This window comes from Paroedura picta, chromosome 6 (genome assembly GCF_049243985.1).
Source record: "Paroedura picta isolate Pp20150507F chromosome 6, Ppicta_v3.0, whole genome shotgun sequence".
NCBI classification, from domain to species: Eukaryota; Metazoa; Chordata; class Lepidosauria; order Squamata; family Gekkonidae; genus Paroedura; species Paroedura picta.
In genome coordinates this window covers 70,179,303-70,202,207 of record NC_135374.1, presented here as the reverse complement: position 1 = coordinate 70,202,207, position 22,905 = coordinate 70,179,303, and the positions used below count along the sequence as shown (strand labels likewise).

Sequence of the window (22,905 nt, the reverse complement as noted above, 5' to 3'; positions counted from 1 at the left end):
ATATAAGACATCACGGAAACAGGATTTTTTTTTTAAACCACCATGGACGAGAGAAATGAAGCTTACAATTATTTGGAAGTATCACACTGCTTTTGTTGGACTCATCAAGTTATACCATTTTAGTGTTAACTCCTGGGAGCCCAGAACAATTAATATCCAAGCTTTTATTATTGAGGTAAAGACTGATCTAACTTAAACCTCAGGATTCTCCCTATGTAAATGTGAGCTTCTCTCAGAAACACAAATCATTTGTCAGTTTTACTCAGAAACAAAGCTCAAGCATTCACTGTGCCAATTTGCTTTAGCATAAAAGACGACTCTGAAACTTCCAAATTCTCTTGAGGATCATCAGCCTGCCCTCTGTAAGCACAAACCTTCTCCCAAATATTCACTGGTTATCCTTCTTGCACTCAAATGGACGCTGAGACCTAGATTGTTCCCTGAGATAGGTTGTTCCCCAAATTATGTTCTGGTGATGCAAACCCTGTCTGAAGGGAGCTGATGGTGTAACAGCTTTTTCTGTCCCACTCTCCCTCCCATCTGGCTTCCTCACACATCAGTGGTCCCTGATAGGTTGTTAGCTGCTCTTCAAACCCAACAAGCATAAAGGGATTAGTGACTGACAGAAAGTGGCTGAACTTCAGGCCATCCATCACAAGTATACTAGTCAATAAAGAACTCATAGCATGATCATATGCAAATCACTTTTCCCTGGTTAACTGGTGGAGTGCCATATTGGAGATATGTGACTTCTAAGAATACTGTGCATTCCTGTTTCTGATCATTACTATATGTGTAAATTCGAGATGGGAGGCAATAATGGCACACATCACACGTAACTAATATCCATATCTTTTTATTTTCTTCATCTGGCAAATAGCCCATCTCTTCAAACATTATTGTGATTACACAAAGAGGCATGTGACACATATCTTGTGAGGTGTGTAAGTTACTGCTAACACAACTATTCAATGCATCATCAGACCCACCCCATGATATTACTGCAGCCTTACCCATGACATCATCAGGCCCTGTGCAATGAGCTTCAGGGTTTAAGGATTTGGCAATCTTACCCACCAATAGTCATGGCCCCACATTATAAAAATGTTGGCTATAGGTGTAATTAAAACATGAGAAATATATACAATATATTTTCAAAGATATGTTCATTGTTTAAATGTCAATGTTGGCCACAATTAATCTCTCTCTATATATATAAAGAGTGATTGGTACTTCTCACCAATGGTCCCCAACCTTTTTATCACCGGGGACCACTCAACACTTGACAATTTAACTGAGGCCCGGGGGTGGGGGTAGTTTACTCCTCTACTCTCAACCACTGCCCTAACGCTCTCTGATTGCTATGGTAATGTTTAAACATCCCTTCAGAATAAGATACAGATACACCACAACAATGAACATAAGGAACATTTTATTTTCATGGAAATTTTAACTCATGACAATGACAAATCAATGGGAACCCTGAGCTTGTTTCTCTGCAACGAGATAGTCCCATCTGGAAGTGATGGGAGACAATGACACCTGAAGTGTGTTGTAAAGGGCCAGGGGGGGGGGGATGAAGTAAAGGGCCGGGGGGGGAGGCGTCCTTTGCGGCCCACCTCAATTAGTCGACGGACCACATGTGGTTCGCGGCCACAGGTTGGGGATCGCTACTTCTCACGATGTGCTGAACATTTGAAAGGCTCCAGAATGAGTCCTGCCCACCAGGAGCCTTCTGAACGTTCAGCACACTGGGAGAAGGCCCCTGTCCCCGCAGGGTGCAGAAATGCTTGCTGTTGAGGAGAGATGCTGCCCAGCTGTTTAAGTCCCCCCCACAAACACAGGATGCAGAGAGAGGGTTTTCTGTGCCCTGCAGGGGCAAAGCTAGGGGAAGGAGTCAGCGAACACCTCTCCCAATGGGAAGTAACCCCCCCACACACACATGGTTCAGAGAGAAGCCTCTCTGCCCTGCAGGGGCAGCCTGGGGGAATGGGGAGAAATACTACCTGGCTCTTTGTTCCTTTGGTTTACCTTAGAAGAGCCCTGCCAGACCACACATGAGCCCTCATTCCCTCATATCGCTCCGGCTGCGAGGGAGGCACAGAGAGACACAGAGAGAGCTGCTCCAAGCTGCTGACAGAGACACAAAGAGAGCCACCCCTGCTGAGATGGAGGGGGAGAGAGACAGACAGAGAGAGCTGCCCCAAACTGCACAGCAGCCCTCCTTCCCTTCTAATTACCTACTATGCCTTCTGCAGCAAGGCATACCAAGAGACACGCAGTGCAGCGAGAGGGAGAGAAAGAGAGACACAGAGAGAGATCTGCACCTCCCGGTATCCCCTGGGTCCTAGCACCCATTGCATTCCTAGTTGCAATGGGCTTTCTTGACATAAATCTCAAATTTCTCCTAAATATCTGTGGTCATTTTTTCCTAAAAAAGAGAACAAAAACTGTTCTATTTTCAAAGTTATGATCTTCCACAAGTTGTACATGTATAGTTAAATTATAACTAGGTTACCATAGATCAGTTTGAAGGGGAACATTTCTGTCATATCCAGCCATGGCCACATCCATCCTGTTGATGTCAACATTTGACAGTTAATATTTGACTGAATGGCAGTTCCCTGTAATTCTATTCATTCCCTGGCCAGATTTAATATAAATAAACAATCTCACATACAACTGGAATGAAGATTTTGCCTATAGCATCAGCTATATTTGTCTTTTCTGTTATTTATTATTAGCTATTTGATCTTGGCATAATGTGAAGATAGCACAATTTTTATTTCTATGGGATATTTCTTGTCTTATTAAGTAACACTTTGCATTGATCAGGCAATAAAGAGAGGCTTAAATACACAATGGGCAATAATGTAAATGGCTTTATAAGCACTAAACATTTCTTCACACCTCAGAGTATAACTAGTTCTGTTAGCTAATTGTTGCAGGGATTGCTTTTGGCCACCAAACTGATCAAAATGAATCCATCATCAAATATGAATGCAATTAATTGCTAGAGGGGGGCAAAAAAAAACCCCAACAGATTTTGGCCCTGTTCCATCAGATCTTACTTATTACCATGGCAGCCTATCATTGGCCTATAAACCAGCTTTTATGAGGCCTTTGGGCACAATCAGTTTATTATACAACAACATTACATTGTATTGCTCTTCATCCTTCCATCTCTCCTCAAATTGTTCCTCAGTTGCTTGAATAAATGCAATATTGTCTCCACATACTGCACTTCTGTATTGTTGAGAAGAAAGTATCTGACAAATAGCCATGAAGAGACAATCCTGGAGCTGAATATTCAAGGAAGGAGAGCATATATTAACCATTTACATCCCACCCACAGAAACTAGTTGAGGTGGGCAAGAGAATAGTCAAGCTGCTATTACTTCCAGTTTATGCTCTAGTAAAAGGTTCACAAATCGTGGTACACATTTACAAGGGTAAGGAAAGGCAGCCTTACTGTTATTTGTTACTTAAAAATACATGGGTGAAAGAGTATTCCCATTCTGGAGATGCATCATAGGCATACATTGCGAAGAAATAAAATTGACTCTATGGCTTTATACCCCACTGGAGTCCCTCTTCTCTCCAAATTTCACCCTTTTCAAGAACCATCTCCAAAGTCTCCAACCTGGTGCTGGCAACCCAATCAAGACAACATGAGGTTTCTTATTGCTAAATGACACTCCAGTGATGGCATGGGGAAGGCAGCACACTTTTGTAATCAGAAAGGCACTTACAAAAGTATTACATAAAATCTACAATGTGACCTACCATTATAATAGTTCCATTAGCCTTTTCATTCTGATTTGCATTCTAGATCCTTCAATTTAACCTCTGTAAACTAATAGTTCAGTACACTTGTCTTCCATCAGGTTGGATTTTATTGGTTGAGTTATGCTCTAGTGAAATAAATACACAAAATTCAGGATCATTGCTCTTTTTTTTCTTTTAAGAGTGTATACCCTGTTTTACCCCTTCAAGGATCGCTGCCTTGTCGTGGCAAAGGGGCTTGTGTAGCTCAGTGAAGCTATGAGATATGCCGTGCAGAGCCACCCAAGACGGACAGGTCATAGCTGAGAGCTCTGACAAAAGGTGATTCACTGGAGAAGGAAATGCAAACCACTCCAGTATCTTTGCCATGAAAACTCTATGGACAGTTCCAAAAGGCAAAACGATATGATACCAGAAGATGAGCCCCTCAGGTCGGAAGGTGTCCAATATGCTACTGGGGATGAGCAGACGGCTAGTACGAGTAGCTCCAGAATGAATGAAGCAACTGGGCCAAAGCCGAAAGGATGTTCAGTTGTGGAGGGAACTGGTGGCAAAAAGACAGTCCGATGCTGTAAAGATTTTTATTCCGTAGGAACCAGGAACGTCAGATCCATGTATGAGGTGGCTGGATGGAGTCACTGAAGCAGTTGGTGCAAACTTAAATGGACTTTGAGGAATGGTAGAGGACAGGAAGGCCTGGAGGATCATTGTCCATGGGGTAGTGATAGGTTGGACACGACTTCGCACCTAACTACAACAACAACCCTGTTTTAACTCTATTAGGAGTTCAATGTGCTTTGCTACAACAGTAAAACTAGATTAAGTAGGTAGCATTACAAATGCCAATACAGAAGAAAAAGCAGCAGACTAAGATGAAATTATAATCATCAGCAGCAAAAGACTCAGATTGCCATTGTAAATAAAGTAATTGTGAAATAAAACTGTTTCAATCAGTTTTCTAAAAGGAAGATGACAAATATCGGGATCAGAAGAAGTGAGCAATGACTCACGAAAGCTCACACCCTGCCACACATTTTGTTAATCTTTAAAGTGCTACTGGCATTCTTTCCTACTGCTCAAGACAGACTAGCCGGGCTCCACTTTCTTGAAATACCTGAGTGGCAGGTACTGCTAATATCTTCAGACAATGGGCATTAGGAGATCTGTAGATGTCCTGACCATGCATTTGATTTTGTTTCTGGCAAAGTCTGTAGTTTGAGGAAGATTCCTGAGTAGTGCTTGAGGGTAGGCTATTGTTCTGCAAACATTTGGTTATTGTTTATTGCAGGGCAATTGTGCCTTGGAGTTTCACAGTGTGAGCTCTCTCAATAACATGGTTGATTACACAGAGAGAATTTTCTCTGTTTCAGCTACCCAAGTTGTGTGCCTTTTGGCTTTGTTTCTACGTGGTTTCATCCTCCATTCTTGCATAGCTCATTCATTCCACAGAAACAAATAACAACAAACCCTCAGTTTAAAAAGTGAGAAAGAGAAACGTTTCCTGGCATGATGCTGTCTGTATGATCTTTTTCTTGTATCTGAGAAAGTGCACATCATGTTTGAATCGAATGAAATGAGCCTTTTACTCTGCATTTTTATATTAAACTGCCTACCTGAAGGGGTTCTTTAAAAAAAATGGAGGGCTTAGGGTAACACCACAGTGTAGTTATTAGACTACAGTATTACAAACTGACGGAAATTTGGATGAGGCATTTGGGAGAAAGTTGCCACCAGTGTTATGTTCCGTTCAGTGCTGAAATGGAGCCCAGATATAGGGAAACGGGAGAATGGAGGAGGAAAATGGTACTGTCTTGTTCAGTACTGTAATGGAGCTTAAATATACAGGAGGAACAAATTCATTACACAATGAAATGAGAGCAGGGTCTGGCCTAGTGTCTTGTTCAGTGCTGGAATGGAGCAAAATGCAGCTTTTCTAAAAGGGAACTTAAAACTGCAATTCTCCAGAAGCACTGTGCATATATCAAAAAATTAAAGGGATGAGTGGAGAATCATGACAATGGCATGAGGATAGTGGGGGTGGGGGATACAATTAGCATCTGGTATGAAAAGGAAACCACCCCTAATAATTGTGGGACTATCCTTTGCCATCTAGAATCGCCATTGTGAATGTAAATTGACCAATAATCACACCACCAGTATGACCCCCCCCAAAAAAAAAACCCTCGTGTAACGAGGGTTGTAAGACTAAATTTGTTAAGTAGGGATGTTGAAAGACATATTGTAATTGTTAGTTCTGCAGATTTTCAGATAATAAATTGCTATGTGTGTCATTCATGTATTTTCTAATGATATTCTCTCTTTATATTGAGGATTCCTTCAGGGTTCAAGTTATCCATTAATCTGATCTTTGGAACAGTTAACAGTGAATCCAGATAGGTCACCATTCAAGCTTTATCTGTATGCTGCAAGATAGCATAATATGGGAGATGGTACTTTTATTTACGTTTCTTACAGTGTCTTTACATTTAATGTGGTATATAAATTAAGATGTAGTCCTTCCATGGTATCTAGGAAACCCTATGCTTATCTCTTAAATGGAAGATTTTTTAATCATCCAAATTTTACAACAGACGACGGAACAGAGTTCATTTCCAAAAATCTCTTATCAGTAGAACAGAGAAAATTACTAGAACCATTGTCTGCCTCATTTTGTTTCTGAGTGGAGTATCCTAACATTATTTCCTCTTTCCTGGAAGCAGAACTGTTACTATGTTGGCTATCCATTGTACCAGGTAGACAGAGGGGGGGAAATTGGACTCAATCACATTCTGTAGTCTTTACAAACTGAAACCACTCGCTGTCCCACAGGACAGAAGGAGGGAGAGGCCTCAGTGATGTGTCTATTGAGGAAGATCTAACAATTTGGTCCAGTTGTCTCTTTTTAAAATTATGGCCACTGGGAATAAATGAAGTAAGTATACATACATATATACACATGAATTAAATATAAAACCCAAACTGATTTATTCCCACTTTACAAATCCCAGTGAGCTATGTTTGAAAATGTCAATTTTTCCTGCAAATAAAATTAACTCCACATCTTTAAGTAATAATTTAATAGAACACAGCAGTCACAACAGAATGATTTTTCTATGTAGATTATCTCAACAAATGAAAGTAGTGTAAGATTTATCTATGAACCAAAACATAAAAAATAACTTAATGCCTGTTAATATAGTTATTATACCAGTTAATGGTATCTCTAGATCTTTGGTTCTGGTTGATCTTGGGTTCTGGCTGTTTTCTTAGAATTCAAGGAGGTCAGAGGCTTTAGTATGTAACTACTGGTGGGTTACATGTAGGGCCAAATAGGGCAAATATCACTCTCCTAGGTTCATTTTGGAAAATGGTATATGGGGAGGCTGAAGCCCTTTCTTACCCAGAGCAGTGTCCCAATTTAAATTTGGACCCAGGACACCAGTAATAAATTCCCTCATACCTGATGTATTTCTTATTTGGAAGAAACCTGAGACCCTGAACCAACTACTTCTCCACCTCAGTGACAGAGCATATGATGTTCAGCCCTATTTCCAGGCCTAGAAAGTAATTCAAGTTTTTAGTCCTATTACTAGGACCAGAAATTACTCCAAAGTATGTTTCTACTGGGTTCAGCCATGTACTACTACAGAAGCTTCCCTACTCTTCTTTCTGTTTGGATTACCTTTCTCTTTGCGAAAAGGTCCAAAGAGAAGCACACAGCAGGATTTTTCAGTATTCAGGGGGAAAATAGAAATATTTGCTGGCTGAGAATTCTGACTGGTATATAACAATCAATACAAATATACTGCAGGATCAGGACCAGCTATAACAGATTAAGTATTTACCACCACCACCACCCAGCCCCGTTAAACTTGGAGGGAGGAAAAGATTCTGTACAACTGTGTATCTGTATATTGATCTCTGAGGAAGACCAGTATGATCGAAATATGTTAGGTCTGAACTTGTTGACATTAGTGGTATACATGCTGAGGTGCTTTATGTGTGCCCAATAGTTGAGCTCTGATAATTAATTGTTTATATTTTTCTATTTATAATCTTAACCCTAACCTTTGTGGTTTTCTCCTCAGTTTGCAAGACCTGAGCAAAGCTTTTAACAACTGGACTTTCTCCCATCATCACTGCTGACTTATGACCTTCCTATAGAGTTTTCAAGGTAAGAGACATTCAGAGATTGTTTGTCATTGCCTGCTTCTGCATCATGACCTGGCTATTCCAAGGTGGTCTCCATTCCATATACTAGCCAGGGCTAACCCTGCTTAATTTTTGAGATCTGACAAGATCCGGTTACCTGAGGCTCTCCAGGTCAGGACATTTTGGAGCACATTAATTCATAGGGTCGGCATAAGTCCAAAGTGACTTGACAGCACTTAACACATACACACAAATAAATATGTGCCAAGAAAAATCAAGTTTGTGCTATCAGAGACTGTAAACATTCTGAACACATGTAAATTGCTTTCTCCTTGACACAGAGTACCCATGCACCTGTAATTACAGGATAATTTCTAGGTCAAGGGGAGTGATTTGCATGCAAATGTAACTCAGAGAACCCCATTTCTCAACACAATTTTTAATCCTGTCCTACAGTCTTACACCCTGCAACTTCTTGTAAGAGATGAACATGGATACACCAATCAAAGGACTCATAAACAAATCACTTTGCTCTGAATTGTTGATGCTGCATTCCAGATATGTGGCTAGGGATAGCAGCCCCCAGGTGGGAGCTGGAGATCCCCCAGAATTATAGCTCATATTCAGACTACATAGACCAGTTCCCCTGGAGAAAATGGATGCTTTGGAGGGTGGACTCTATGGCATTTACCCCACTGAGGTCCCTTTACTTCTCCCCCCCCCCCTGCTCCATCCCCAAATCACTAGGAGTTACGGCTGTGGACCTGATTCTATCAAAGTGTTTGTTGACAAAAAGAATTTTAAAAATGGCTAATCATATGTGACCATTATGCTCACGCCAATCCTCATAATTAATCTCATTTGTGATGTGTTGCTTTTCACAAAAGAATACAGAAGAAAGCTATACCTTGCAATTTGTGTTTCCACCAGCAGATGTTAATTTGGGATATAAATTTCAGTCAAAATTAACTCTACTTTCATCTAGCAACTATGGTCTCATACGTTCACTTGATTATTGCATGTATATGGTGATGACAGCTGACCAGTCTGTGGGAGACATTCTTTCAGTTAACTGAAGGACCATCTAACAGTACAACGCTACACAGTTATACCAGAAGGACTATCTAACAGTACAACACTACACAGTTATTCCAGACTAAGCCCACTGTTTCCCCTCTTTTGATTGCTTAGTGGGATACAGAAAGTTAAAAAGGAAAAGATGGGAAGTGGGGTGCTTTTTCTTACACCTAGAGTGATGGGGGACTTGGCAGACAGGCAGGCAGCAGTGACAACTCAATGACACAGCAAAAACTCCAGTCATCCCCTCCTCCCTGTCCCCCAGCTTCAAATGCAAGGCTGGCCATTCTCCAACTCACTGGCAGCCGTCTGAGCTGGCATGCTGTCTTGCAAGCGGAGATAACAAGGGAAGATCTGGTAAAACAAGTGTCCCCACACACACACAAACATGCAACTGCTTATTTTTTTAATGGGTGATAGAGACAAAAATAAGTGAGAGTCAAACAACTATAAAGAAAATAAACCTGCTTTTCCCAAGCATTAACTGCACAGGACTTTGAAGATCATGGGGCCGGGAGACTTCCAACTGAGGTGAGTTCCCCTGGAGAAGATGAAGGTTTTGGAGGGTGGACTCTGGGGCTTTGCACCTCATGGGGTCAACTCGAACTCAGCCCAAGGCTCCCCTGTGTCTCTCTTCTATGCCTTGCCATGGCGGGGGGGGGGGGGGAGACACCAGCGTGTTTCCCAAACACTTCCTGTGTAGCTGGGACGGGGGAAACGGGAAATATTTGCTTTGGTTCCAGGCTGCTTCATCTGCTTCGTACATTCTTTTTCTTGGAGATTTAGCCTCTGTGATTTCTGGAGTCGGGGCAGGGCGGGGGTTCCCTTTGTGTCCTCTCAGAGTCCTCTGCGCCGTCCGCTGACAGCAGAAGAGAGCGGAACAGCAGGGGCGCAGCGCCCCGCATCCCAAGGCAGCCTCCTCCGCCTCCTCCTCGCTCATTTGTGCCGTCATCCACCCCCCCCCCCGGAGTTCTACGCTCTTGTGACGGCGGCAGACAGATGCCACCCGCACCGCGGCCAACAGCAGGCTCGGAGACGCGACCTTCGAGCTCCTCGCCCCTTCCCTCGGCTTCGCCGGTCTGTCTCCTGCCGCTCTCGGCAAGCCCCGCCTTTTCCTCCTGCTGCTCGCGCGCGGATTGGCGGCCAAGCGGCCGCGTGTTGGGCAGCTCCCCCACCCCGCCCCCGGTTTCTAATCCGGGAGGCACGCGCGGCTTTCTGGAGTGAGGAGGGTCGGGCGGCGGGCCGGCTTCGGGAGTCTCCTGCTCGTTTCCTGCTCCGCCGGGGTCGCCTAGGAGACGGGCCGAGAGCCGCCCGGGCGGCCGGCGGGAGCCTCGCAATGGCAGCCACTGTTCAGAGAGGGGCCATGGGCCCGCTGGTGGGGGCCATCGATCAAGGGACCAGCTCTACGCGCTTCTTGGTAAGCGGGAGGACAGGCAGAGGCTCCCGCGGGAAGGACGGCGGCTGAGGTGGCGCTTGCCCTTGCCGGGAGGACGGAACTGGGGGCCGGGGCCCGCCTTCCGTGCCGCCGGGGCTCTCTTTTGCAGAGCGTGAGGCAAGAACAGGTGGCAAGTGGGGCGCGGGGGAGATGGGGCCGAGGAGCGTGCCCTCCCGTCAGTGCTCGAGGCTGGCGGCTCTAGGCTGCCCTCGGGTCGCCGCGACAGTGCGTCTCCCATGCAAGAACTGCTGAGTCCCCTTGCCTCCCCTACTTTTGTGAATGGTGCCCTGGGAAGGCGCTGCGTACACATAAGTGAACGGTTTCCCTTTAGCGACAGCAACTGGCGTCCCATTCTCGTGGCGCTTAGATTCTGCCAGAGGCTGTGACCGGAATGCACTGGATTGACCCTTATCTTCGGGATAGGCTGTGATGAGCGGGGGAGGGCTGGTTCTCCAGCTCCGTGAATATTTCTGAATATATGTGCTGCCCTTGCCAGGTGTCTGGTAGTATTCAGTGATCTGGTTTAGTGGCTAAAGTGTCCCATGCTGAAATATAAATTCGCCCTGCCTCCTTATGCTGCAAGTTCTGTTGAGCGCTGAACCAGCACCCCAGGAAATTCTGCTGTAACTAACATCGGTTGTCAGACCTCTGATGCCTCTTGTTGCTGAGATTATCAAAGATAATGTTGTCTTGTGTTTATCAGAACTTTGTATACTGTCTAAATAACCTATTTAATACAAATCTGTGGCCCAAGTACCCAGTTTCCTCCAAGAAATCTTGGAAGCTAAGCACTGTCAGCCCTGGTCAGTATTCTTCTTTTGCTATCAAGTTGCAGCCAATTTATGGCAACCCTGTAGGGTTTTCAAGGAAGAAGGTGTTTAAAGATGGCTTGCCATTGCCTGCCTCTATGTCACAACCCTGGTATTTCTTGGTAGTCTCCCATCCAAATACTGACCAGGGTTGACAGTGCTTAGCTTCCATGACTTGATAGCAAAACAAGAAGAAAGAAACTTAAATAAAGAATAACAGTGCTGTCCTAAGAACACTTTTCTCAGAGTAAACTCCATTGAACAGACATGAGTAAGACTCTAAGTAGAACTGCTCAGATTTCCTGTCTGTGTTTCACAGTATGATTATTTTTCGGTAAGATCAGAAGACACAGCTATTGTTGGTGTTCTCTGTAGCTGTTGTTGATTTACAAGATGCAGTTTTTGTACTGTAAGATTCTGAACATTAACTGGCCCTGTAGCAGCAAGTTGGAGTCTAGGTGGCTGCCACTACAAATTAATCTTTCTCCAGTCAGGCTCTTGGATGAGTACACACTGGTCAAAAGCTTGGTCTAAATATCCTTGCTTGTACTAGAACAATACGATTGCTAGTCTGAGAGTGGTGTGCATCTACAGGACCGCCTCTTCCATTATGCTCCAAAAGAGCATAATGCTTACAAGATTGTTCTCCCTTCCGCCATTTTATCCTTCTCAAAACAGCCCGATGAATTAGGTTAGGGTGACTGGGCCAAGGTGACATGACAAGTTTCTGGGACCGAGTTGGAATTCCATCCTGGTTCTGTAAGATCCTAGGCCAGCATTCTAAAACTTCTGGCTAAAGACCAGGAATGTGTTGTACAAAAGATTGTGAAAGATTATGAGAGTATAGAAACTGTTCAAAGTCCCTGCTGTTGCAACAGAACTCTGTTTCAGAAAAGGTGAATGAGTAAGAAGTAACAGTGATTACAACGCAGAGGCTGCGAAGTCTGTCTAAACCAGGATCTATAACCCTAGGTAGACTTTCCACATGTGCTACATTTAACATTGTTCAATGGGTGGTCTGTCATTCGCTCTGTCCTTGGGAAGGTTTTGCTGTGTTGTTTTTTAAGACCTAGAGCATCAAGCTACCTGAATTGGTAGGAGATTATTATTTAAGCATGTGCTGTAGGAAGTAGGAGTCTCTTTCTAGGATTCCAGTGCAGCAAGAGGTTTATATGAGTTCTGGACAGGAACAAAAAGTTCTCCCCCTACGCTTTCAAACAACTTGATGACTCCTTAGACATCAAAAGAAAGTTTGAGTCCCATGGCAGCTTTAAGACCAAAGTTTTATCCAAGGTAGAACTTCTTTAGATACAGGCATCAAGTTAGCATTTGGTGTGATATTTATTTTGTTTCTTTTAATATTTCATTACCATTCATCCCTCATTTCCCCCCAACTTCTCTGAGGGAGGCTAGGCTGGGAGGCTGCCCGGGACATCATCAGAATATATCTTCATTGTGCTGATTTGGCACTTTTTTCTCATAGGTCTTCATAAATAAGTGCCATTACTACTTGTACGTCACATAATCTTATTTAGAGAGGTATGCCGCAAGCTATTTAAATTTCTTTGTTGTTGTTCTTTTTGGTTGTGAAATGTTCCTTTATGCTAGAATGTGTATTGACAGTATACACAAGGTGGTACAACATATTATACTGGAAATGTGATGGTCTCAGTACAATATTAGGCTTAGCACTTTCTCTTTCTTTTTGAAATAGTTAAGGCACTAAAATTGGAGCTGAAGAAGCTCAATGCACCCCTGGGCAATAATTAACAACTGTTAGATCTCCTTACTTTCTTGTGCTTTAGGGATGTTTAGAGACATCTCTGCTTTAAAAATACTCCTGGGTATGTTTCTGTTGATTCCAACCTTGGTAGACTTTTCAGCATGCCTATCTTAAACTGAAAACCCATAAACATATTATGATATTCTTTTAGACCAAATGTTATAAAGAAATAGATATGAAAAGAAAAATTCCAATGGAACCAAGTATGAAATGAGCTAAATTTGTTAAACTGGAAGAAAAGAAACAATAGCACCCCCCCCAATAAATGATATGGATGATGCTAATGTGAAAGAAAAGAGCCAGAATACAGATATGAGATTACTTTCCACAATTAATGTCACTTTTGAACTGGTATGCTAGTGAGGATTTTGCCACAAATATCATTTTTCATTATTTTAGACTGAAGAATATTGTTGCTTTCCTTTAAAAACAACTAGAAATGTTAATAGTAAGGATTGATAAAGTTATTAGATGTCTTTGTCCACTTTTACCTGCCTCAGATCATTCATGCTCCAGCTTAATTTTTTTTTAAATCTCTATCCTCTAGCTAGCTAGCCATCATGTAATCTTCCCTCCTCCTTTTTTGTAGTGATATGGGTCAGGTCTGCTTAATCCTTTCTTGTCAGTAATCCTCCTTAGTTTGGGCTCCAGAAAATGTTTGCTTGTTAATTGCCCTTTCGTATTGTTCCAAAATCCTTTCATATGTTGCATAAGCCATAGATTGACTCACGCATCAAAAGTTCCTGCTCATGATGCTTTCTCAAAAGATGTGTTTGGGTGAGGTTTCTCTTTTACAGCAACATAGAACAAAATGTAGCTTGCTTTTCTTTTTAAAGTTAAATGTTTTCACAACTTGATTGATTTTGTTATGTATAAAAATTATCTTTTGTTAGGGCTGTCAACTAATCAAACCATTTTCTTAGGTAACCTTCATTTTAAGGTCACCAATCTGAGTGGAACATGCTTCAATGTCACCGTATTTTAAACTGGGTGCCAGATTTCTTTTGTCTGCCACTCCCTATGGTTTTCGAAACAGGTTTGGTGACTCTCTTTTTGGCATTATGTTTGCAGGTCTTTAATGCGAACACTGCTGAGCTGCTGAGTCATCATCAAGTGGAATTAAAACAGAAATTCCCTAAGGAAGGGTATGGACTTTCCTGCTGTATTCTTGAATAGTTGTCAGTGTGTGAGTGAGATTAGATGAATTAGCAAAAAAGTTAATGGAGGGAGTTGATGAAGTGGATCATTCTCAACTGCACCCTTCTTCCAGACTCCTGTTGTGTATTTTAAAATTCCTGCTCCCTCTGCTATCCATAAGTGAGCAACCCTTCCACTAGAAGAGGAGGGAATGGTTTCACTGACTTCTTTATGCAAAATTCTGGCAGAATATTTTGTTCATGACAATACCCAGAGCCTCTAAGGAGAAGATCACAGTGCACATTGGATGAAGGAGTAACCGAGGAAAGATCTGCTTTGCCATCTCCTTTTGTAAAATTTAACCAAGGGATCCCATATGTAATCCCATTGTGATCAGTGGAATAGCTTATAAGAGTGTGAAATTGGTTTGAGGGTTTGCTGTAACAGGAAAAATAGAAAGTAGGAGGAATTCATGCAATATATGGTAGTTTCCTGTGTCTCCTAAAATAATCAGAAGTAAAGGAAGTGGTAGCTTAGGAGGGGAGACTCCATAGCACCATATCCCTGCTGAGCTCCCTCTCCTACCCAAGCTCCACTCACCCAAGGCACCACCAGCAAAACTCCAGCAACTGGATTTGTCGGTGCTTCAGACATCACTGAGGTGCGGAGCACTGAGCTCTGCTTCTCTGTACTTTAGGGTTGTTGTTCTTAGAAAAAAAATATCAACTGTGAAGAGGATAGAGAATGCTTTATAAACGGTAAAATCTAGCTTCCAGATTTGTTCTGCTTTTTTGCTGATTATTGTTCTCTTTCAGGTGGGTAGAACAAGAGCCAAAGGAAATTCTACAATCCGTCTATGAATGTGTGGAAAAAACATGTGAAAAATTGAAGCAATTGAACATAGACATTGACAACATAAAAGGTAGAACTATGTTTTCTAAAAGGTTTCTAGAACTTACTCTAAAGGTCAAGAGGAATAAGTTCTGAACATTAGCAATAAAACTTATATAACAATTCAAATGGGGTTTAAATGGTTTCTGTATTAACCTATTATATTAATAGGTTGGATTCTAGGTATCACCAGCAGAAGGCACTGGCAGATCTTTTTCATCTTCCATTTTCTCAGCACCTACCTATAAGCCCCGAAAAGGTGACACTGAAGGTTCAGGGAACCATGTGGTCAACAAAGCCACACAGCTGAGGAGGCTGCAGTGAGAAAGAAGCAACTGAAATTGCCCCTTCTGCTTGCAGAAGTCTTTGTACCAATGAACACAATTCAAATGCTCCAATTAAATATACTGTTCTGTAGGGTGGGAACAGCCTGGAAATTAGGTGGTGAATTTATTACTGTTTGTGCAATACTATGTTTGGCTATGATGCAAAAAAACTATATTAAACAGAAGCTTTTAGCCTCCCCATTTGTGTGTCAGTCTCTCTCACTCTGCCCCCCTCCCATTAGAAGAATAATTTCCTGCATTTAGTGAAAGGAGCAGCAGAAACAGAAAGTTGGTACCCTCTTCTCTCCTCCTTCCCCTGCCCCCCCCCCATGCATGGAGGTCTCTTTGGGGCAAGCCAGTGATTTTGTGCTGCAAGTAAAGGATCTAATAGAAAAATATAGATTAAAATACAAATATTTTTAAAATGTATATTATATCATGTTAGGAAGTGTTTCTTTTTTGTTTTAAAGCTGTTGGCGTTAGCAATCAGAGAGAGACCAGTGTGGTCTGGGACAAGATAACTGGAGAGCCACTGTATAATGCTATCGGTAAGCAGAATGTCTACAAAATATGAGCTGATCTATTATTATTCTATATTTAGTTCAACATTCAACATTGATTAATGACAATGGATATATTCCACTGTAAGCAAACATAAATTCCTTGAAATAGTTGGGAGAATAAAATAGGAGAAAAAGAAGAAGAAAATAAGCAAGTTACTTGCAGAATCTGTGACAATGCCGTTTGCTGTAAAAAATTCCTTCACAACATCATACTGGAATCTCAAGTATCTAAACCAAATCAGGAACTGTGGTCTTCAGTAGGAGAGATTACTTCCACCAAAACATGGCACAATCTTCATTCATTATATCATTCCTCAAACCTATCATACAAAGTAGGCACAAGAATCACATTTGCGCATCAAGTGTTCTGCCATATCCTGAGCAAGCATTGGAGAAATGCTACAGGAAGCCCTTATGCAAGGAAATTGCAAAACTACAGCACTGTGAAGTCACCAGGGCATGGGTTACTGTGCCAGACTCTGAACTAAACCAGATTTGATGGTGGAAACTTTGTAAATGGAGTTTCCCCCCTTTAATAGCAGGCACACATGGGTCCAACTTGTATTGTTACTGTGGTGCAAGGAAGTGGGTTTATATCTCCCTCTCCATCATTTTCCTGAAAAAGTCTCACTGCTGTTTGTTCTGTAAGGGAAATAGACAGATATAGATATGGAATTTATGGAGGTCCCTTCATCGTTTCGGGCCCCTGATCTTGTTTAGTTAGTTAAATAGTCAGCAACACAATCTTTACTTCTTATAATGTTTGTCTTTGGATTCTAGTGTGGCTCGATCTTAGGACCCAATCTACAGTTGATAGGCTGCTTAAAAAAATTCCAGGGCATGATAAATCCTATTTAAAGGTAAAATTGTTTCCATCATATTGATGTATATGTTAAAGTGAGGTGTTGAAAGGAAGGAATAGAAGAGTGTATCTCTACTATTACTTGTGAAGGTTGTTCTAACTAGGTTAACAAGCATCTTCTGAGCAAATTAAAATTTGAAACTCCTTAAAACTGTTTCAAAATTTAACTTGAAGATATTACTTTAGGTACCTAAATGTAAATTCATCAGTTTTTCAGCTATGCAGCAACTGTCTTTGAGTGTTGGTTTCTTAACAGCTTTTTAAAGAATTAATAGAAAATACACTAGTAAACCACTATGTGAAACTGCTTGCCTTGAAAGCTATTAATATGTGTAATTTAAGGGTTTGTTCTTTCGGTGTGCTAATGCTCCCCTCAGCCCTTTATATTTACTAACCAAATATAGGTGCCTGCCTAAAATATGACCTTTGAAAAAAGTTCTCTGGATTTTGCTGTGTAGCAGAGCTCCAGACTGTCTTCCTTGATCCCTTTGATATCAGAATGTATAGGTGGATATCAGAATGTCTGCAGTCTACAGTACCAGAAAGTGCTTGTTAATAAGACAGTGGACTTGATTTGGTTTTATACTTTTATATGAGATAGGAAGTTTGTTTAATTGCTGCGCTGCAGATGTATATTTCCCCTGACTGGCTTTCAATCTTGCAGAGTAGGACTGGCCTCCCACTTAGCACTTACTTCAGTGCTGTGAAATTTCGCTGGCTTCTGGACAATGTGGAAGAAGTTAGACAAGCAGTGCAAGAGAGGAGAGCTATGTTTGGTACTATTGATTCATGGCTGATATGGGTATGTCTCAGTAGGTTATGTTGAAATCATGTATGCAAATTTCCATGTTTTAGTCCTCTCTGAGCTTCACTCTAGTGTCAGTCCTATACTACCTTCAGCCTCATCTGAATTATTTTTCTTTCCTGTGTGCATAACCTTCCTTTAACATTACTGGATAAGTTAACATAAATTAGGGTCAAAAATTAATATTTTAAATTATTATCAGGTTTCAGCCAATAATAACCTAGTGTTGCGTTCACAAGAGGATGTACAAGTTACCATAACAGGGACATTCAGAAGTATTTTAACTATGAAAAATGTGTATCTCAGTCCTGTATAGTGTACACATCTTAAATTAAGATCTGCAATGCTCAGCTCTGCATTTATATTGTTAAATACAGAATCAAACATTTTGCACAAATTTAGATAGCAACAGTGAATGTAACCAGCAAGATTTTCAACTTTTAATACTGGTGTGATGGGTAAACATCTAGCTTGACTGGTTTTATTTTTGATATATTATTTTTATTCAGAGTCTGACGGGTGGAAAAGATGGAGGTATTCATTGCACTGATGTAACCAATGCCAGTAGAACAATGCTGTTCAATATCCATACATTAGAATGGGATGCTGAACTCTGCAAGTAAGTAGCCCCCCCAAAAAAAGTTGAACCCTGAAAAGGGAGGGTTGGTTTACTGTGTTCCAAAAGCCAAACCAACAGCTTTCTCCTAAGCAGGGTTACTTGGAACTAGTCCCATTTAGTAGAACAGTATTACTGGCAGGCAAATATATACAAGATTGTGAGTTAACCAACAAGCTGCAATCTTATGCAGATCACACTTTCTAGTCCCATTTGTGTTACTGAAGGTGCTCTTCATGGGGCCCTGGAACCGGGACAGAAATCATGTTAATTGGCCATGCCTGAGAACTCAGAAGGGGGTAAAAGGAGTAGGTGTCCAGGCTCCACCCCCTTTACCAGGTGCTGTAGCCGTGTGAGAATGCCACCCCCAGGTTAATGGAAGCAGCCAGTTCCCTGCTTTCACGGCAATGCCAGGAACAGCTTGTGATCAAATTCATTAGGACAGGAAATAGGGGAAAGACCAGGGAGCCCCTGGGGGGCTCCAGCAAGCCCTGGTTGAAAATCCCTGGGTTAGTCTAGGATGCTACCACAAGGATAAGCGAGCAGCTTCTAGCCATACAAATATTGCCTTAAGTTTATCAATAGAATTAAAAAGTTTCAAAGTTGATTATCTTTACCAAGAAATAATAACAAACTTGTGATATGAATCAATTGATAATTCTTTGTTGTTGTCCAGGTTTTTTGATATTCCTATAGATATACTTCCCAAAGTGCGGAGTTCATCAGAAATATATGGGCTAATGGTATGTGTTCTTGTTTCATTTTTTTCTTCTCTGAAATGAATTTAGTGTAATTGCATGAATTGGGCCTACTTAGGTGAGATAAAAAACAAGCAATTTCTACTTTTGAAAATGTTTTTAGCAGAAAGTGGAAAGTTTAAATTTTTTCATTGTTTCCATCATTTAGAAAATACATTAATGAAGTTATAATTGCTTGTGTCAGTGATTCTTATGTTTGGGGGGGGGGGGGTTGCTGTGAATTGCATGGATTTTCAACTAGCATATAAAGTAATAGTATGAGGGACTCATAGAGGAAGGGAAATCCTATCTTCCCTGCTTTATCCTCTCTTCTGTCTTCCATATGCAAGAATGCTGAAGAAGTCAGCCTGCTGCCTCCCTTGAACCATGTGAGGGAGCTAGGAGTGGCAAGTGTGGCCTGCATGTTTTCTCCCCCATCCCAATCACTGTTGGATAGGGAAGTGGCTGGGTGGGTGGGATTGAAGTGGGAACTACGGCTGGTGGACTTTACACTCCAAACCACCTCTGACCAGGTCGCCACTGAGATTTTAGGACATTTCATGAGATTTCGTTTGGCTTTTTTGTTAGAGTTGCAACACATTGGATCAAACTAGCTTTTCCACTGTTGAAAAAGTATGGAGAGGATAGAGGTTGACCAATGAGTATGTGCCTACATGGAAAAAACTAGAAGTGTGATGAGAACTGTAACTGAATGAAAAATCTTTATTAGTTGGGGGGGGGGGGTTAAACCCTGCAAATCCCCCCCTCATTTCCATCCTTTTTTGCTATAAACCTCTCAATTTATGCTAACTGACCCCATGGTACAGACTGCTTTATCTTCCCTCTGGTGCCTAATTTGGACTTAGAGAGATGCTTTCCTCTCAGCTAAGGTAGATATAAATCTCATAGGATTTATGCATGTAAGCTTCTATTGTAGAAGGTTATAGACCATGGATTGGTATAAATAGTATACTAGTGCTCTAAACCCTGGAAGAGTTTTGGGGAAAGTAAAACAGCCTTCCTGCAAGTACTCATGCTCAGCTTGCCCTGGAAGCTGCTGGTGAAGAACCCTGCTGTGTCTCCTGCACAGTTTAAGATTGTGCAGACTGAGGCATTCTTCACAGCTCAACCATGTGGGATGTTCTTGTGGACAATGCATATCTAAATCATGGCAAAATCACTTGAAGGATCTTCATAAGAATGAAATCTGTGAGTAATTGACACAATAAAAATGGTATCAGAAGATAATGTTCTATCTACCTGGCACTTTGTTCCTCAAAATGAAATACCCATAATAAATTGACATTCTTGGCATCATTAATGGTGTTGGGGGAGAATTCTGTGTTTGACAAGAGAAAATTCATTATATTATACACTTCAACTTATAAACTTGTTTTTGAATGTTTACATCAAAGGATGCCTTTAGAATCTGGTGCTTATCCTTGGGACAACATAAATTTACATAGGAAGCAATTTCTCAAAGGAATGAAGATAGTGTAGTAGGATCTGAAACTTGTGAACTTGTGTTTCTCTTCTCCCTTTCCACTCCCTTTCTTGCTGACTATAGAAAATCTCCCCTAGCCTGGTGAGTAGAGGATTTTGTTAGGATGTCCACCAGTCTTTGTCGCCTTCCAGTTTGCTCAGTTACAGTGCATTTCCTCAAGGGGCTCCTCATAATTTTCCAGATTGTCAAATGACCTCTTCTGAAGTAGAAGCTTTTATTTGAAGTGCTGCTGAGGAATTTGCTCCACTAAATGTTTGAACATGTGAGAGAACTAACATGCTTGCTCGTATGTTCTCTTCTCTGCAAGACAAATGTTAGCCAAGAGCTCCAAAGAAGAATGTGGAGACTAGAAATGCTAGCTTGTTAACCTGAAAATGCCAGTTAAATTGGGCATAGGAAAATATATCCCCAAATGGAAATGCACTGGCTGCACTTTATGCATGGCTTTGCTATACTGTTGCACGAACTGAGAAGAAAAGCAGTATTTGTTTGGGGGAAGAGTAGGTGAGTACTAAATGTTAGTCTGTGTGGCTGTTTACAAGAACACAGTGGCATATTTATTCAAGTGTCTTGCTGAAAGTGGGAGGGGGTGGAAATGACAGCTGCAGAATCATGTACTTTCACAAGATTGTTAGCATACTTTTTCAGAATGAGATCACGTATATTTTCTCCAGCTAATGCTCTTTCACAGTCACTCGTGTTTAAACGCACTATGATGATGTTTTGCATTTAAAACTATGCTGATGGTATCAGAATACTGTATAAATAGATAGATGATAGGACTTGATTTGGCTTTTTTTTTGAAAAAGGTAGATGGAGAAGAGAAACGATTTAACTTGCTAACTACATTGAATGAGAGAGATGGTCAAAGCTGTGGGAGGCGGGTGTCTGTGATTGTCTATTGCGCCATATGAGGAAAGATTATGCCACTTTTATGTTTGTGTATTGGCCCAGCTACAAATGTCCTGCAGTCCTGAATATTTTATTCTTGAAATTTAAATTGGTATTGGTCTCTTGGGTTTTTTGTGCTCCAGTTTCAATTTGAATGTAATTAAACATCTGTTGCGTCAGAGCAAAGTTGTTCTTTGATGTGGTTTCCTAGTGCCATTTTTCCTGTTAAATCGCAGCAAGTTATATCATATTCTTTCAACCTTAGTGATGATTCCACCGTTCAGAGACATGTGATCATATATCTGTAACTTCAGAACAGTACCCTTTGTGATGTTTTTGTTTGCATGTCCTTTCCCCCATCATAAGTTAAACAACTTGCAGAAATGATTTTGTTCCTCTTAAAAAAAAACATACTAGGACAGGGTGTTAGTTATTCATGTTACAATGGACTTCAAATGGTCTGTCCTTAATAATACAATAAGTAGATAAGTATATGCTTACTCTGGATTTCTAGATCATAACATAGCAAAATGATTTCTCCTTGAATAGTTTTCATGAAGCTTGCCACTTCTATGACAATGGGGTTTGTATCTTACTTTTGAAAGGTTGTCTTAATATATGTATAAGAAATACTTATTGTTACTTTAAAGTAGTTGATATATTAAAGTTACTTTACTATGGCCCTGATGCTTTTCCAAATGACTATAGATTTCATTGTTTGGAAAAATGTATAGCTGAGAAACAGATATGGACTAAATTAACAAATTTCTGTCTTCATTGGTAGAATTCTGGAGCTTTGACTGGAGTACCAATTTCTGGGGTGAGTTTCCTAAAACCAACATGAAATTATTAGAGGACAACCAAATTGGAACAAATATGGAGAGCTATTATACAGTATTTCAGTTGTGATATTCCCCTTTAGGGCTGCCAACTCTAGATTGGGAAATTCCTGGAGATTTGGGGGTGGATCCTGGGGAGGATGAAGTTTGGGGAGGGGAAGGGATCTCAGCATAGTATAACACCATAGAGTTCAATCTCCAAACCTGCCATTTTCTTCAAGGGAAGTGATCTTGGTAACATGGAGATCAGCCGTAATTCAAGAAGATCTTGAGACCCTACCTGGTGGAGGTTAGCAACTCTACCTCCCTTGTCACCCAGTTTTTATAGGTCTTACTCAAAAAGCTATCTGGAAATGGGTTTTATGGAAAAGTTCAAAAAGGCTTTTATGGAAGTAGTTATCAACTCCTGAGAGTGGGAGTTCCAAAGTCAGGGTTCATAAGGCATGTTGCCTAAAGGTGTATTGTTTTGTAGTTATGTCCTGAGTTGATTCCAGTGAGTATGTGTGGACAGTGAGATGCCCCTTTGAAATTGAAGATATGAACAGCTAGAATGTTTTCTTTTGACTCCCTGGGAACAACTTGTCACAAGAATATTCAGTTCTCCAGAATAACAAACTTCTCTTGGCTGTAGAAGTTTTCATATTTCATAACAAGCTATAATTAAACTTCATGAACACAACTACAGACTGTAG

At 41.2% G+C, this 22,905-nt stretch overlaps 2 protein-coding genes across 6 annotated transcripts in view; one reads left to right on the top strand and one right to left on the bottom strand.

The window, feature by feature from the left end:
* The window catches only part of TASL (TLR adaptor interacting with endolysosomal SLC15A4), an 80,850-nt gene that overhangs the window by 10,029 nt on the left and 47,916 nt on the right, over positions 1–22,905 (bottom strand). Inside the window, exon 1 of one of the 2 annotated variants that reach the window (XM_077342983.1) lies at positions 9,480–10,018. The exons of the other annotated variant lie outside the window; for it this stretch is intronic. Coding sequence (XP_077199098.1) covers positions 9,480–9,607 — 128 coding nt within the window. The 5' untranslated portion in view covers positions 9,608–10,018. Of the gene's footprint in view, positions 1–9,479; positions 10,019–22,905 lie in introns of those variants that run through there. 2 annotated transcript variants of the gene reach the window in all.
* Positions 10,207–22,905, top strand: part of GK (glycerol kinase) — a 40,275-nt gene continuing 27,576 nt past the window's right edge. Inside the window, exons 1-10 of one of the 4 annotated variants that reach the window (XM_077342979.1) lie at positions 10,207–10,432; positions 14,114–14,187; positions 14,995–15,101; positions 15,867–15,944; positions 16,740–16,819; positions 17,486–17,623; positions 18,136–18,245; positions 18,919–18,985; positions 20,547–20,564; positions 22,159–22,194. In XM_077342979.1, the coding sequence (XP_077199094.1) occupies positions 10,352–10,432; positions 14,114–14,187; positions 14,995–15,101; positions 15,867–15,944; positions 16,740–16,819; positions 17,486–17,623; positions 18,136–18,245; positions 18,919–18,985; positions 20,547–20,564; positions 22,159–22,194 (789 nt within the window). In that variant the 5' untranslated portion in view covers positions 10,207–10,351. The remainder of the gene's footprint in view (positions 10,433–14,113; positions 14,188–14,994; positions 15,102–15,866; positions 15,945–16,739; positions 16,820–17,485; positions 17,624–18,135; positions 18,246–18,918; positions 18,986–20,546; positions 20,565–22,158; positions 22,195–22,905) is intronic. The other 3 variants (XM_077342982.1, XM_077342981.1, XM_077342980.1) reach the window with 3 other exon arrangements.